The sequence below is a fragment of the Leptonychotes weddellii genome, chromosome 8 (genome assembly GCF_054177405.1).
Source record: "Leptonychotes weddellii isolate Sample4059 chromosome 8, ASM5417740v2, whole genome shotgun sequence".
In the NCBI taxonomy this organism is placed as follows: domain Eukaryota; kingdom Metazoa; phylum Chordata; class Mammalia; order Carnivora; family Phocidae; genus Leptonychotes; species Leptonychotes weddellii.
In genome coordinates this window covers 86,051,078-86,067,444 of record NC_138376.1, presented here as the reverse complement: position 1 = coordinate 86,067,444, position 16,367 = coordinate 86,051,078, and the positions used below count along the sequence as shown (strand labels likewise).

The 16,367-nt window shown below is 36.3% G+C and overlaps 1 protein-coding gene across 1 annotated transcript in view; it reads left to right on the top strand.

Annotated features, from left to right (window-relative positions):
- The first annotated feature begins 2,492 nt into the window (after positions 1-2,492).
- Positions 2,493-16,367, top strand: part of LOC102741224 (ATP synthase peripheral stalk subunit b, mitochondrial) — a 15,091-nt gene continuing 1,216 nt past the window's right edge. The window contains exon 1 of the mRNA XM_081829366.1: positions 2,493-2,601. Coding sequence (XP_081685492.1) covers positions 2,493-2,601 — 109 coding nt within the window. The remainder of the gene's footprint in view (positions 2,602-16,367) is intronic.

Below are 16,367 nucleotides of genomic sequence, written 5' to 3'. Positions count from 1 at the left end.
TACTTGTCTCCAGTGGCCTATTTTATGATAAAAATCTGATCTCTAAAATAGAAGATAAAAGAGAATATATGAAAGTATATTTTCTCTTGGAAGGTATGTTAGAATGTGGGGCTGGCTAGAGTTTTGGAAAAGACTTGAGACTGCTTCAATAAATCATTTAAGAAATGCTATGCCTACATAATACCAGAATAATATATTGAAATACAAAGAAATCATTCATACTTTCTAGGTACAGACTGGTGGCCTATTAACAAAATGGTGTTTCAGTTCAATATTTTCTTGAAAATGTCAATCAAATAAGATATGTTGCTAACAGTTGGTTAAAAACTGAAAAAAATGTCTAGGTAAATAATACGTAAATATTTTTGTGTACATTAGTCTAGATAAGAAGTTTGGATGATTTTTGTTTTGTTTTACTAAATTAAGTAATTTTTATGGACCTGAATAAGCATAATATCAGTAGCTCATAATTTCAGTAGCTCCGGAACTATTACAATTCATTTCTCACCCTAGAGAAGACTTCAGGGTGACCAGGAGAGTATTCAATGATCAAGGTTAATCCCAGGGTATCAAAACAAAGAGCCTATGTACAGAGCCCTATGGTTTTGTTTGAAACCTGAAAAGTAGATACAGATACTTCCCTCAAATTTAGAAACATGTAACCGCTACAAATGCAGAGTTTATAAGAACTGTATCTTGAAATTGTAAAGTCATTGTTCATTTAACTTTTTCTTGGTGTTTAGATAGAAGATAAATATGAGATACTTGAGAGCATTTAGTAGAATTAAAATAAGCAAGATTCTTTATCATGTCACATGATGAAAAATGATTACCACATATAATGTGGATACATAATCTTCAGAGCAATATTACATAGCAATTTTATAAAAATATTTTATTCCTAAAATAAATTTGAATTCTGTGAAATTTAGATGGTAACATAAAATTTAAGAAAAATAGTAGTCTTATCTACCATAGTTTCAAATTAAGTTTTGGATGTTAAAAATTTGAGGAATATAAACTGTTCTACATTTTCAGGTTAGATTTTAAAAATACCACAGAACACAACATCTTCTGTGAGCAAGGATGCAGACATTTTGATCTCATAGATTGTTGGTACAAATATAATACGATTACTTTGGAAGTCTGTCTGGCACTTTCTAACAAAGTTTGACACACCTACGCTTACCACCCAACAATTTCACTCCTAAGTATATACTTAAGTGGAATGGATATGTAATTAATACACATACGCACACACAATGTGTACAAAAGATGCTTATGGAAATTTTATCCATAATAGCCCCAAAGAGGAAACAACTCAAATGTCCATCAATAGGAGCATTGATAAATAAATTCTGACATATTCATACAATGGAATATTACACACCCATAAAGAACATACTACTGATACACACAATGACACATATTAAGATGAAAAATACTATGCTAATTTAAGAGTCTGAAACAAAAGTCTGAAAACAAAACGGACACTACATATTGTGTGATTTCATTCATATGAGGTTTAGAATCAGGCAGAATTAATCAGTGGTGATAGATATCCAGAGTGTTTAGCAAGCAATTAACTTGAAAGAGGCATGCAATTATATACATGCAACGTATATCTTGAGCTGGCTGATGGTAATAAGCAGTGGTGTCCTGGCTTTCTGGGAAGCCGGAGTTGGGGGAAGTCCTGCTTTGCAGCACAGGCAAATGTCCATGCTGTAAATACTGTCACCCTGGTCTATTTCAAATCACCAGTGTTTTATTAGTGAAGCAAAACCAGGAAGAGATGTGCACAACAGCTCTTGTGAACCATTGTGAGTGGGCTTTAGTATACTACTAGTTGCAAGGGTGAAAATATTTGTCAAAATTCATCAAGTTGTACACCGAAGATATTTTAAAACACTGTAAGTAACATAAAAGAAGAAAAACATGGTAAGTTTCTCTAACCCTTTTAGTAACTTGAAAGGTAACATTGAATGGGTTACTCACTAACAGTGACATATTTCTTCACCAAAACGTATTTATAAAAAAATGTAAGTTTGCTACATTATGTTAAATAGATTATACACAGATGTATAAAATTTGGTCATTAACTCCCCCAGAGCAATTAGAGAAATAAAAGGTGCAATTAGATAAATTAAAAAAAAATACACCAGTAGTTGCAACATATATAAGAAATGTAAATTCAAAGTAATACACACATACATACATACCTCCAAGTACCTGGTGTTATAGCACATGTCTAGTAAAAGAAGAGAAGTCTTCACAGCATTTTCCCCCTAATTTCTTGCTTTAATTGAAAACTTATTCCCAAATTTATCTGAGTGAAAGTGGCTTGACATTTTTTTAGATCTCTGGTGATGTTACGTGACCAATATTCTTGTGCCTCCATGCACCCATGATTTTTATTTATTATTCTATACTTCTTAAAGAACCTGCCTTAATGCCATATGCTGTATTCGCTGAGGACTTTCTCCCTGCTTACAATGGCCTTCTACACCCCAAATCTTATCATCATAGAAAGTGACTTCAGCAACTATGAGAATCGAAGTCCAACTGAAGATGAACTTAATTTCTATGACTTGAACCTCTCAGGTAGCTTAGCCACCCTCTTTTAACTGTCTTCTGAAGCATTATTAGCTAAAACTTCTATAACTTTGAACTCTAGTGGCCAGCTTCTTGATCTCAAACTTCTGTTCTTCCAATTTTTCCCTCACCTCATTCCTTATACTTACTAAAAGTATCTTAGATATCAAAAACATTTCCAGCCCTTGCCCTTATCCCTTATACTTTCTCTTGGGTTCATTGTTCTACTTTAGTCTTTCTTCCCCTCCTCCTCCTTTCTGTCTGGGTACAGAGGTTGATTATTCAATTCTTTCATTATCTGGCACTAGAATCTACTAAAGTTTTAATAAATATTAGTTGAGTGAACAAATGAAGAACCTCAATGCTCATTGTCAGAGATAAGCACACAGTGTCTCTGCTAGCAAAATGTTTTTAGGAAGAAGCCATGAAAAATTTAATAAATTGTAAGTTAAAGTTATAGTCTATTTAACACATTGTGCTAAGGTGAGTAAATAAATCATGACAGGGAAATTACAACATACCTCTATATATTATTCATCTAAATTGTGATGGTTCGTTCAACCTTAGATAATAATCTTTAAAACTGGTTGTCCTTTTTTGTGTTCTAAATATTTGCAAGTTATGGTAGAAATCTCTTTAAAATCCTCAAACTGAACTTCATTATATTGTTTGATATGATATGCTATCTAGTTTTAAGTTGTTGATGCCTGATCAGGCTCCACAATCTTCTGTTAACCATTCAGGAAATGTGGTTATTTCAATATTAATGAACAACAATGCAACTTACTGAAGAGGCACCTTACCAACAATTTTGTATTTCCTTTCTTTTTTTTTTCTTAAACACCTAATGCTAGAACATAATATATGAGTAATTTTAATTCTAACATATGAATTGCCTATCCTAAAGTGATACATAGGTTTAAAATGCATTTGTGAGGTTACTCTCAGTAATCTGGATACGATTATTGGAGCTAATTTCCATTCTGTGTTTCAGTATCATTTATTTTGAAACTGAGTTACTGTATTGTTTAAAAGATATGAATAACTCCCATAACCCACATTTATGTGATTAGATACCTAGAGATATATGAAATTTATTTATTTATTAAGGAAATTAACATTTGTTAATTAAGAGATATTAAAAAGGAAAATCTATCATTTATAATATTTTCCACTTTCTCAGAACATCAAGTACAATAATTCCACTGTAAAAAAAAGTTTTTTAAAAAGATTTTATTTATTTATTTGACAGAGAGAGACAGTGAGAGAGGGAACATAAGCAGGGGGAGTGGGAGAGGGAGAAGCAGACTCCCCGCTGAGCAGGGAGCCCGATGCAGGGCTCAATCCCAGGACCCTGGGATCATGACCTGAGCCGAAGGCAGACGCTTAATGACTGAGCCACCCAGGCGCCCCATAAAAAAACTTTTTTTTTTGGTAATGAAAGTATATTGGGGTATAACAACCTGAAATAAAACTCCTCTACCTCAATAGCTAGTGAAACTTGACTTAGTGTATAGGAATTGGTCCTTTTTCACCGTGAAGTGATGCATCTGGAATAAGCTAAAGGATTTGGTAAGAAATAATCAAAGAAAATCCATGTTGTGCTTCCACAGGGGTTGTCCAGGAGAATTCATTATAGATATTTTTTTAACAATTTGTTTATTTTTGTTTTGTGTAAATAGGACTTTTGTAGTGACTGATAAAATGCTTATAGGCCACTTTTTGTGTATGTTACCTAGCCATATTGAAGAGCACATGATCAGTCATTTCAATTTCTTTGTATTTATTTTTTGAATGAGGAGAAAGTATTAATAAATAAGATACTAAATCAACCACTTAAGAACATTCATGATTATTGGATTTTCTTTTTTTTTTTTTTTAAAGATTTTATTTATTTATTTGACAGAGAGAGACACAGCGAGAGAGGGAACACAAGCAGGGGGAGTGGGAGAGGGAGAAGCAGGCTTCCCGCAGAGCAGGGAGCCCGATGCGGGGCTGGATCCCAGGACCCTGGTACCATGACCTGAGCTGAAGGCAGACGCCCAATGACCGAGCCACCCAGGTGCCCCTATTATTGGATTTTCTAAGTATAAATTTAAGGAACTTTATTTTTATATTAGAAATGAGAGAACTCAGTGATATTTTAGGATTGGTCAAGAAATTTAACCTTGTTCAAACTGTGGTTTAAGAGAGAATTGTAGGGGCGCCTGGGTGGTTCAGTCAGTTAAGCGTCCTACTCTTGGTTTTGGCTCAGGTCATGATCTCAGGGTTTTGGAATCAAACCCCACACTGGGCTCCACACTCAGTGGAGAGTCTACTTGAAGATTCTCCCTCTTTCTCCCTCTGTCCCTCCCCCTGGCTTGCACTCTCTCTCAAATAAATAAATAAATCTTAAAAAAAGAGAGAGAGATAAAGAGAATCACATATACTTTCATATTGAGTCAGTATTAATTCTACCAAGTTTTGGAGCAATTCAGAGTCTGTTTTACATGTCATGTGCTTTATATTTGAAAATTAATACCAAAATATGTTTATATACGTCTGATAGAATTGGATGAGATCAAAGGATTGGATTATCTGGTCTATCTGGACAACTGATCTGTTTTGGCACCAGAAATTGATTCTGCTTCTAACAGACCTATCTAGTGAACTGTTGGTACAAATAAATGAGTTCACACCCAATAATGTCAGGGTATAATGACATGAATATATTCAGCAAAATGTTAAAATGGTGCATTTGGTTAATGGCCAAAGAATTTATTTATGAACATTAATTGGGTGTGTCCCTATAAAAATGTCATTATTTTGTTTGTGATATGTGATATGTGGTTTAGATAATTATAGAAAGAAATCATTTTATCACTAAATGGACTTTGAAATATAACACTTTTCAATTAAACACATGACTACAAAGTTTACCATATATATTCAAGGAAAGTTTGTTTTGCCATCCTCAAATTATCATAGTACAATTTTATTTTACTTTCAAAAATTTCAATCTGTAACTCATGAGTTAAATGCCAAAAAGGTTTTTGTTTTCTTTTGCTTTGTTTTAAATGTTAGTCTTTGTGAATTGCTTAGGTCTGCAAAATTCAGAAGGAAATCTCTGGGATACAGATTTTGTTAAAAGAGTTCCAGTATTTCCTGCATCTGTTGGGTGGAAATGGTACCCAATGCAGTTTTAACAACTATTTCAATAATAATAAAAAAAAAACAGAGGTGGACAGAATCTAAGTTTAAAACAATGGGGGAAAATTGTTGGTTATTTTTAAAGTTAAAAAAATATGTTTTAAGACTAGTTCCTGAAAAGGTTAAACTATTATTTCTTACCCTATCTGAATTCCTTTAGTCCTTGAATTGAAAGTAACTTCAAGGAAGTAAGGTTTAATTTATTATTACATGTGCGTTCACATGTAAATCTCTTAGTTTCTAGCAGTTTTAATTTCTGGGTATTATTAGTTTTTCTATTAGTCTATAAACCATAGTTAATTAAGGAAAATTTTACTTGATTATATTATGTTATATGCTGCACTGTCATTCCAAATCACAATATTTAAAATGCCACTTGGAATTAGGAATTAATTGGGGCCCCTGGGTGGCTCAGAGGGTTAAGTGTCTGCCTTTGGCTCAGGTCATGATCTCAGGGTCCTGGGATCCAGCCCAGGTCATCAGTCCTCCTCAGGCTCCCTGCTCGGTGGGGAGTCTGCTTCTCCCTATGCCCCTCCCCCACTTGTGCTCTTTCTCTCTCAAATAAATGAATAAATAAAATGTTTAAAAAGATCTTCTTAAAAAAGGAATTAATCTGCATAGGTTCATATATATATTTTTTAAACCCTTTAAAAACCATAACAATGGGGTGCCTGGGTGGCTCTGTGGGTTAAGCAACTGCCTTTGGCTCAGGTCATGATCCCAGGGTCCTGGGATCCAGCCCAACTTTGGGCTCCCTGTTCAGCGGGGAGCCTGCTTCTCCCTCTCCCTCTGCCGCTCCCCCTGCCACTCCCCTGCCTGTGCTCTCCTGCTCTCTCTCTGTCAAATAAATAAATAAAATCTTTTAAAAAAAAATAACAATAGAAAGAACACTCTTAATAGAGAGTCTGACTTTATTTTTTTATATTTGATCACTGACAGCTTTCAAGCCTGTCTGTCTTCCCCTTGTACCATCTGGGCACACTGATCAGAAAGTTCACACACACTTCCTCTTTTGGTAGCAGCAATAAATTTAAACCTTGCAACCCTCCAGCTCAGGCTGTGGAATTTTTCCCCACTTCCAACCCCTAGTCTCTGTAAATGGTCAGCCTATACTCTGTCTCACTCAACCCAGCTCAAACCTGCTTATGCCTGCCTTGTTCTGTTCAGGAGTCTCTCCTTATACTGACCCATTGAAGGGATACCATACACTTCTATCTAGCTATCTACAGGAGTACTTCTAGAGCCCTGCTATGGCACAAAATAATTGCAGGTAAGATCTTAATCACATCCAACTTTCTCCAGGAACACAGGCATGGTATTACATTGATGACCTCAGCCCCCCAGCTGGATTTACCCCCTCTCTCCCATGATGACCTTAGCCCTGAGGGGGTATTAACTTTTCATCATATCATCAGCTCCACAGCTGGATTTACCCCAATAAGGACCTCAACTCAAAAGCTGGAACAATTGGACTTATTCTGGGTAGAATTACCCACAAGCATAAGTCCCATTATAAAACCTATGAAATGTATTTCTGACTTCCTATATTCCCTTCTATTCCCCCATCTTCTTTCATGATTCAGCCCTAACCACTGTAAACTACCCTTCCTCCTTCTTCCCTTTTCCCTTCTGTTCCTGACCTTTGCTTTCCTAGCCCCACCTCCTGATGTAAAATTATCAAAAATGAAGGCATTATAAAATCATTTTAATGTAAGCCTTACTGAACCAACAAGCTCATAATCTTAAAGCATACTAAGTGTTGGGTATGTCCCCCTCTCAATTACCTGGCCAAACTACAGTTTCTGGAAGATCTTAAAGAAACTTTGCAATAGCACAATCCACCCCCTGTCAATCTGTTTTACAGGCCACATCTTTAGACCTAAGCCTGAATTGTTCTGGCCTTCCTTTTAAAATACTAACTCCAGGAGCACCTGGGTGGCTGAGTTGGTTGAGCATCCAACTCTTGGTTTTGGCTCAGGTCATGATCTCAAGGTCCTGGGATCGAGCCCCCTGTAGGGCTCCGTGGTCAGCACAGAGTCTGTTTGAGATTCTCTCTCTCCCTCTGCCCCTCCCCCTGCTGGTGCATTCTCTCTGAAATAAATAAAGTCTTTAAAATAAAATAAATAAATAAAATACTAATTCCAACTACTCAGGATGATCCCCTATAATATCCTAATCAAAAATAACTACTGGATGGGGCGCCTGGGTGGCTCAGTTGGTTAAGCAGCTGCCTTCGGCTCAGGTCATGATCCTGGAGTCCCAGGATCGAGTCCCGCATTGGGCTCCCTGCTCGGCGGGGAGCCTGCTTCTCCCTCTGACCCTCCCCCCTCTCATGTGCTCTCTCTCTCATTCTCTCTGTCTCAAATAAATAAATAAAATCTTTAAAAATAAATAAATAAAAAATAACTACTGGAATATATTAATTCTTGGTTATCCATGCAAAATGCAAAGCCTAAGATTTTAGCCACCAAGGGTTAAAGGGCTATTGGCATCATGGACCTAAATGCCCCTCAATTTTATATTTACTGATTGCTCTACCTCAGACATCTCCTCTTTATTGACTTGCATCCTTTGAATTTTGGGCTAAATATAACCTTAATATTAAGCAGAACATAAATGGCCTGCCACAATTGAGTGTGAACACATGTAATTGTGCTAACAATTCACTAATCAATTCCTGGTGCTGTAGCAATTAAATTAATGGTCAAACACATAGGTTTAGTCCAATCTTTTGATTGCATCCTATTCTACCATGGATTTTTGTTTTGTCATAGTTTGCCAGTCCTTTAGTTTTTGAATTCTGACAACTGCAAAATCTTGTCCTTTTCTGCTTCTTACACAAAATATGAAAGCACTAGTTGTCATATCCCCTTCTTCAGTTTATTGTTTTAGCTTCCTGCTCATCTCCTGTACTGTCTGACTCTTTCCCTTGGCTTTTAGCTTCATCTGCCTGGTCATTCTTCTATGGATATTTCTCCCCTGTCTCCGCGTCCTTACACAGGACATACTTGACACACTGCTTTCTTGTCTTGGTCCTTTTTCTTTTTCAAAATCTCGTGTTCTCTCAATAATCACTGAGTTTTGTCACCTACCTCTTTAACTTCTCTCTCTCTCTCTCTCTCTCAAATCTTGGCTGTCAGGAGTTAGAAAGTGTAGCTATCTCTTGTGGTATCACAGTGTACAGGGGGCACTGTTATATATGCCTGCCCAGCTGTCATTCACTGTTCTTTTCAAAAGTTCCCACTTTTCTGTAAGAAAACACCTCCTCCAATTCTTAGTCCGTGCAGTTTGGGAAAAGTTGATCACACCTCCATATCTTGGAGGACTTATGACTCAAGAGAAGTCCCTTGGGGCTAATAATGTTTAAAGGAAGGACTTTTGTGGTAGTATAGGAAAATAAGTAATTTCTTTTCTGTAGGGCTTGCTGTAAGATTAGATATAAGCTTGAAGATTCCTTGCAATCAGCCCTTGAAAGGGAGTTCTTCCCTTCTGTCTTCACATGGTGAGAAGGGAGATCTGGACTGGATCCATAGATTTGTAAAGCATTATCAGGTGTGCTGCAGTGTAAGCCAAGGGAGTGAGCTCATTGAAAGACTATTTGTAGAGTGAGAAAACTTGCCGAATGACTCTGGGGACAAGGCCAATATTTCATGGTTAGGTAGAAGAAGAAAAATCCATAGAAGAAAAGAGAATGGCCAAAATAAGTAGGAGGAAAATTAGGAGCCAGAGCTGAAATAAGGCAGAAGAATATTTTGAGAAATAAGATATCATCAGCAGAGTTAAAATCTGCTGAGAGGCCAAGTAAATTGGAACTGAAAAGTGAATGGTCTTTGGTGACCTTGGCAAAAGATATTGAAATAAATCAAGGAGGGGATAGGGCATGAGGAAGTGGAAACAGCTAGTACACCTACTCTTTCAGAAGCCTTTGACTCTGAAGGGAGAAAAAGGTAAGGGAGCAGCTATAGACCAATGAAAGGATCAAAGAGGGCACCTGGGTGGCTCAGTTGGTTAAGCGACTGCCTTCGGCTCAGGTCATGATCCTGGAGTCCCAGGATCGAGTCCCGCACCGGGCTCCCTGCTCGGCAGGGAGTCTGCTTCTCCCTCTGACCCTCCCCCCTCTCCTGCTCTCTCTCTCTCAAATAAATAAATAAAATCTTTAAAAAAAAAGAAAGGATCAAAGAGAGGTATTTTTGAAGATGAAAGAGATTAACATATGTTCATAAGTGATAGAAAAGAGGAGGGGAGTAGTAGGGGGAGGGGGAGAGAGAGGGGGAAGAGAGAAAGTTGAGGAAGAGAGGGAAGAAGGGAAGAAAAGAAAAAATGTGGGAAAAGGTTACTTTGTGGAATGAAGTCTGAAGATGATGGGTGGAATAGGTGTCAGAACACAGTTTAAAGGAAGATTCTCTCTCCTCTCTACCCTGCATTACCTGTGCCCACCCTCCTCCAAGATTGAGATTTATGACTAGTAAAATTTATTTTGTAATTACTTAAAGACACCTCAAATCTATATATACTAAATAATTTACCTTTTCTCCAAAAACCTACTTTCCCTCTTAATATTGCTTATCTTGGTAATGGCACCACTAAATACTTTGCATCTACTTTCCCAAGTTAATGATCTCACATTCTTTCTTGACATTTTGATCTGTCTTACCCACTAGCTCATTAATCAACATTTTTGATTCAAGTTCTTATTAGTATTTACTGAAGGTAATCATTTAAAGAGCATCAAGAGCCTCCTAAGAATATCCACCTTCCTTTATATCTCTTCACAGCAATCCTTTCCTTATACTGCTGCCAGAATAAAATATAAACAGAACAAAACAAAACAAAAAGCCCATTACCCAGCTTACAGATCCTTCAGAATTTACTGTTACCCTAAGGATAAAATTCAACATACCTAGTCTGAGTAGTAGATAAGTCTTATTTTGAATGTTTTCTTCTATCCAGTATGTCCTCCATATAGAACTTCTTGCTTTTCCTAAATTATTCCTTTCTCTGAGACTTTACACCTAATTCCTTCTCTGCCTGGTTTTTCCTTTTCTAACTTTCCTCATATATCTTTTTTAAAAAGCCATTTTACTGAGGTATTATTGACATATTAAAAAGATGTAAATATTTAATGTTATAATTAGATGAGTTTGGGGATAAGTATATATCCACGAAACTATCACCACCATCAAGACCATATACATATCCATCATCTCCCAAAGTTTCCTTCCACTCCCCTTAGTATTATGTTTATTTTTTGTGGTAAGAACACAAGATCTATTCTTTTAGCAAATTTTACTACAGAATACAGTATTGTTAGCTAAAGACATTATACTTACAGCATTGTAGATCTACAGAACTTATTTATCTCGTATAACTGAAACTTTGTACATTTTAACCATCACCCCTCCCATTGCCCCCCTTTGACAGCCCCTGGTAATCAGCTTTCTGCTTCTGTGAGTTTGACTATTTTATATTTCACATACAAATGAAATCATACAGCTTTGTCTTTCTATGTCTTATTGCACTAAGCATAATGCCTTCCAAGTACATCCATGCTGTCACAAATAACAGGATTTTCTTCTTTTTAAGGCTGAGTATATTCCACTGTATGTATATACCACATCTTCTTTGTCCATTCATTGGTTGATAGACACTTAGGTTGTTTGCATATTTTGACTGTGGTGAATAATGTTCCAATGAACATGGAGGCACAGATCTCTCTTTGAGATCCTGATTTTAATTCCTTTGGATATATACCTAAAAGTAGGATTGGTGGATCATATGGTAGGTAAATCTATATTTATCTGAAGAACATCCATACTGTTTTCCATAATGACTGCACCAATTTACATTCACAAAAACAGTATACAAGTGTTGCTCTTTTCTCCATATCTTAACCAATATTTTTTATTGTTTTTCTTTTTGATAATAGCCATTTTAACAAATGTGAAATCACATCTCATTGTGATTTTGATTTGCATTTCCTTGATCACATTTTTATGTACTTGTTAGCCATTTGTGTTTTGCCCATTTTTAGTTGGATTTATTTGGCATGTGATCTTTTTAATGTACTGTTGAATTAGGTTAGCTAATTCTTTGTTCAGGATATTTGCTTCTTTGTTAATCAGGGGCATTAGGCTGTAATTTATTTTCTTGTAGTGTCCTTGTTTGACCTTGTTCTCAGGGTAATCTGGCCTCATAAAATGTTTTTGAAAGTGTTTCCTCTTCTTCAGTATTTTGGAAGTGTTTGAGAAGGATTGGTTTTAGATTCTTCTTTAAATGTTTGGTAGAATTCACCAGAGGCAATCTGATCTGGACTTCTGTTTATTGGGAGGTTTTGATTACTAATTCAATCTCCTTATTAGTAATTGATTTGATCAGTTTTTTTTTTTATTTCTTCACAAGTTATTCTTGGTAGGTTGTATGTTTCTAAGGATTCATGTATTTCTTCTAGGTTATCTAATTTGTTGGTGTATAATTGTTCATTGTAGTTTCTTATGATCCTTAGTGTTTCTGTGTTAACAGATGTAATGTCTCCTCTTTTATTTCTTATTTTATTTACTGAGTCTTATCTCTTTTTTTCCTTCACTAATCTACCTAAAGTTTTATTAATTTTTTCTTCTCAAAAAAAAGAGTTTTAGTTTCATTGACCTTTTCCATTTTTTTTTTTTGTCTCTATTTTATGTATTTCCACTCTGATCTTTAATTCTTTCCCTCTGCTAACTTTGGGCTTAGTTTGTTTTTTCCTTTCCAGTTTCTTGAAATATAGTCTTAAGTTTTTTACCTGAGAATGTGCATTCTGCTGTTGTTGGATGAAATGTTCTGTGTATGTCTATTAAGTCCATTTGGTCTAACATGTAGTTTAAGTCCAATACTTCCTTATTGATTTTCTATCTGGATGATCTATCTGTTGTTGAAAGTTAGGTATTGAAGTCTTGCTATTATTATACTGCTCTCTATTTCTCCCTTCTGATCTGTGAACATTTGCTTTGTATTTTAAGTTCTCTGATGTTGGGTGGATAAATATTTACAATCATGATATCCTCTTGATGAATTGATCCCTTTATCATTATATAATGACTTTCTTGTCTCTTATTACAGTTTTTGGCTTAAAGTCTATTTTGTGTGATATAACTACCCCTACTTTCCTTTGGTTTCCATTTTTATGGAATATATATATTTTTTTATTCCTTGACTTTCAATCTATATGTGTCCTTAAAGCTGAAATGAGTCTCTTGCAGGCAGCCATCTTTTTTGATGGCTGAATCTCGAATCTTTTTTTAAAAATTTATTCAGCCATTCTATGTGTTTTGATTGGAGAATTTAATATATTTACATTTAGAGTAATCATTGAGAGGTATGGACTTACTATTGCCATTTTTAAATTGCTGCTCTTTTGTAATGTCTTTTTTCCTTTTTTCTTTTCTTGCTATTTTCTTTGTGATTTGATTGCTTTGGTTTCTTTCCCTTTATCTTTTGTTTATATACTGTATGTTTTTTGCTTTGTGGTTACATTAAGCTAACATAAAAAATCTTGTAACTTTTGACATTTTAATTATAATGTGTTTCAGTGTGGGTCTCTTTAGATTCTTCTTATTTGATACTGTTTGGGCATCTTGGGTCTGGATGTCTATTTCTTTCCCCAAATTAGGAAAGTTTTCAGCCATTTCGGTTATTTCTTTGAATAAGATTCCCACCTCTTTCTGTCTTCTCTTTCTGCAACCAGTATTTTGTGTATATATTTGTTCTCTTGATGATATCCCATAAGTCCCTTAAGCTATTTTCACTTCTTTATTCTTTTTTCCTCCTCTGGTTGTATGAATTCCATTGCACTGATTTTGAGTCTGCTGATCTTTTCTTCAGCTTCATGTAGTCTGCTGTTGAAGTCCTCTATTAAATTTTTCAGTTATTGTATTCTTAGGCTCTGTGATTTCTGTTTGGTACTTTTTAATATTCTCTATCTCTTTGTTGAAATTGTCACTTTGTTCATGCATTCCTTTCCTGACCTTGGAGAGCATCTTTATGACTGTTATTTTGTATTTATTGAGTAAGCACTTACATTTGTTTCATCAAGATCTGTTTCTGGAAGTTTATTTTGTTCTTTTGTTTGGAACATATTCTCCTGTTTCTTCATTTTCCTTGACTCACTCACTGTGTTGGTTTCTGTGCATTAAATACAACAGACACTTTCCCCAGTCATGACAGATTGTTCTCATGTAGGACATGAATCTCATCAATTAGCCCAGCCTTAGCTCCTGGTTAGCCCTCAAAATTTTGTGATTGTTCAAGTCATGGTCTTTGTTTTTAGTGGTTCCCTATAGTTGAGGGTATGCTAAGACCCATCACTGTCCTAAAGGAAAGGATCACAGTCAGCACCTAGATGGAGACTGATTAGAAGCCAGATCCCAGGAGCAACTGGAAAAGTATCCAGTTAAACCACTTCCAGAGAGTATCTGGGGGATAGACATTTTGTCCACTCTCTCTGCATTTAGCCCAGATTTATACCCACAGGCAATGGCTTTATTTCTTTGATGGTGTTCTCATTCCTTGAATTTTTTATGCTCATTAAGGACTTGCATTACTGCATTCTAGTTTAAACATTAGTCACCTCCTCCAGTCTTTACTGACTGGCTTTGGGAGAGAAAGATCTTTACTTATCAGCATGGTCAGGGATTCTCAGGGTTTCAGAACTTTTCTATGGTTGTGCCTGCTCCACCTCTCTAATTCTCTTTTAGCATGGGGGTGGGGAGGGAATCTTAGGATTGTGTGCAATATCTCCATCCCACAAAATCAGGTTGGTTGCTAAGAGCTTCCCATTTATTTTCCCTAAGGCAGTGTCCTGAAGTTGTTGAAGTTGTACTCCTACTGCCAATCCAGTAGAGTCAAACCAGCTGCTAAGATTTGTAACTGCTACTGGGATCCACATCTCTCTGCAAAAGCTTGCATGTGCCATTTTCAGCACTGGGGGTAGGTGTTGGCTAACTGGGGATTCTGTAGTTGTCCTGTGGAGTTTGTGGGTGAACCTCTTGGTGCAATTCATGAGCCAGTTACCAGGATTCATGGCTGGCTGTTGAGATCCATGTGCCAATTTCTGTGAGGCCCTTCCCCTTTTCCCTGCTTACTAGCTGCTGAGAGTTGCCCCCTGATAATTCAACAGTGCCAATCCCCTCAGTATTCTGGATGGGATGGGATGGAAGTGGGCCTCTTGGACAGTGTCTTGCAAAGTGGGTGAAGCCAGGTGTTCACTTCACTTACTTTTCCTCATGGGAGAATCCCAGGCCAAAGAGGTCTTTCTCAGCACCAATTTGCACCACCTCGAGGAACAGAAGATGCAGGGAAAGTGAAACTGCTTTTCTTACCCTTTTCAATGCATCCACCTGAGTGCTGGAATCTCTCAGCCAGACTCTGGGTCTCCCACAAAGGTATTCTCATATGTGGATGGTTGTTCATATTGGTGTTTCTGTGGAGGATTGTGGACCAGAACTTCTTATTCTGCCTTCTTGCTGATGTCATTATTCACACATATTTCTAAGTCCCCTTTATCCTTCAGGCTGCTACTTCTTTTGGCAAGTTTTTGGGTAACATATGGGATGCTTTCTCACATATTAGATGAGATCTTAAGCTCTTTGTCTTGTATGTTTATATTCTTATATTACAATAACTGACATATTCATTCCATTCAATTATGTTTGAATAAATTAAATAATATTGCATGTTGGCTATATATAATGAATCATGGAACACTTCATCAAAAACTAATGATGTACTGTATGGTGACTAACATAACAATAAAAAACAAAGAAACAAACAAAATTTTTTAAACAGGCTTTTGGGCATCCTCATCTCTCCTTTATATTTTATCTTGCTTTCCTCTTCCCAGATTTGTAGGATCTTCATGATGTCTGTAAGGACTTTTATAGTCAGCATCTAAGTATCTGTTCAGCATCCCTCTTTTTTGGATGCTTCTCATTCTGCTTCTTTTCAGTGTTCTTATGCAGTTCATGTTGGAACTACCATGTTTTTTATACAGTGTTGATGACTAGAAATAGTTGATCGGCTCTAGAATGATCCAAGATAAAGTATGACACAACCAGTTCTTTTCTGGAACCATTTGAACCAAAACTGAGGAATTGAAGGAAACAGCGTTTTTTGTTTGTCTGTTTGTTTTTGGCGGCATATTTTTAGGAGAGGTGAAAATTCATGTTCTGTAGAAAAATTTGGTATATAGTAAGAGACCACACACACACATACACACACACACACATGCACACAGACACATTCACCCAAAAAGACAGAGAAGTTGATATATACAGAAAGATAGTGACAAGATTTTGAGAATGGTTTAAGGTGATGTTCAGGGTCTTGACATTACTTGTTTGTAACACTCAGCTTTTACTTTTACTCTTAATGCAGTCATGCCCTTTTCTTACCAAATGATTTCAGGTGATTTTCCATCACTTGAAACTGAAGAATTTTGAATAGCGATCTCTATTTAGAGAATTTAGATAAAGAATATGAAAAGAGGCAGAGCCTACTGTGCGGACCCTGGTTGACCATGCTGTCCCGGGTGGTTTTTTCTGCGGCCGCCGCAG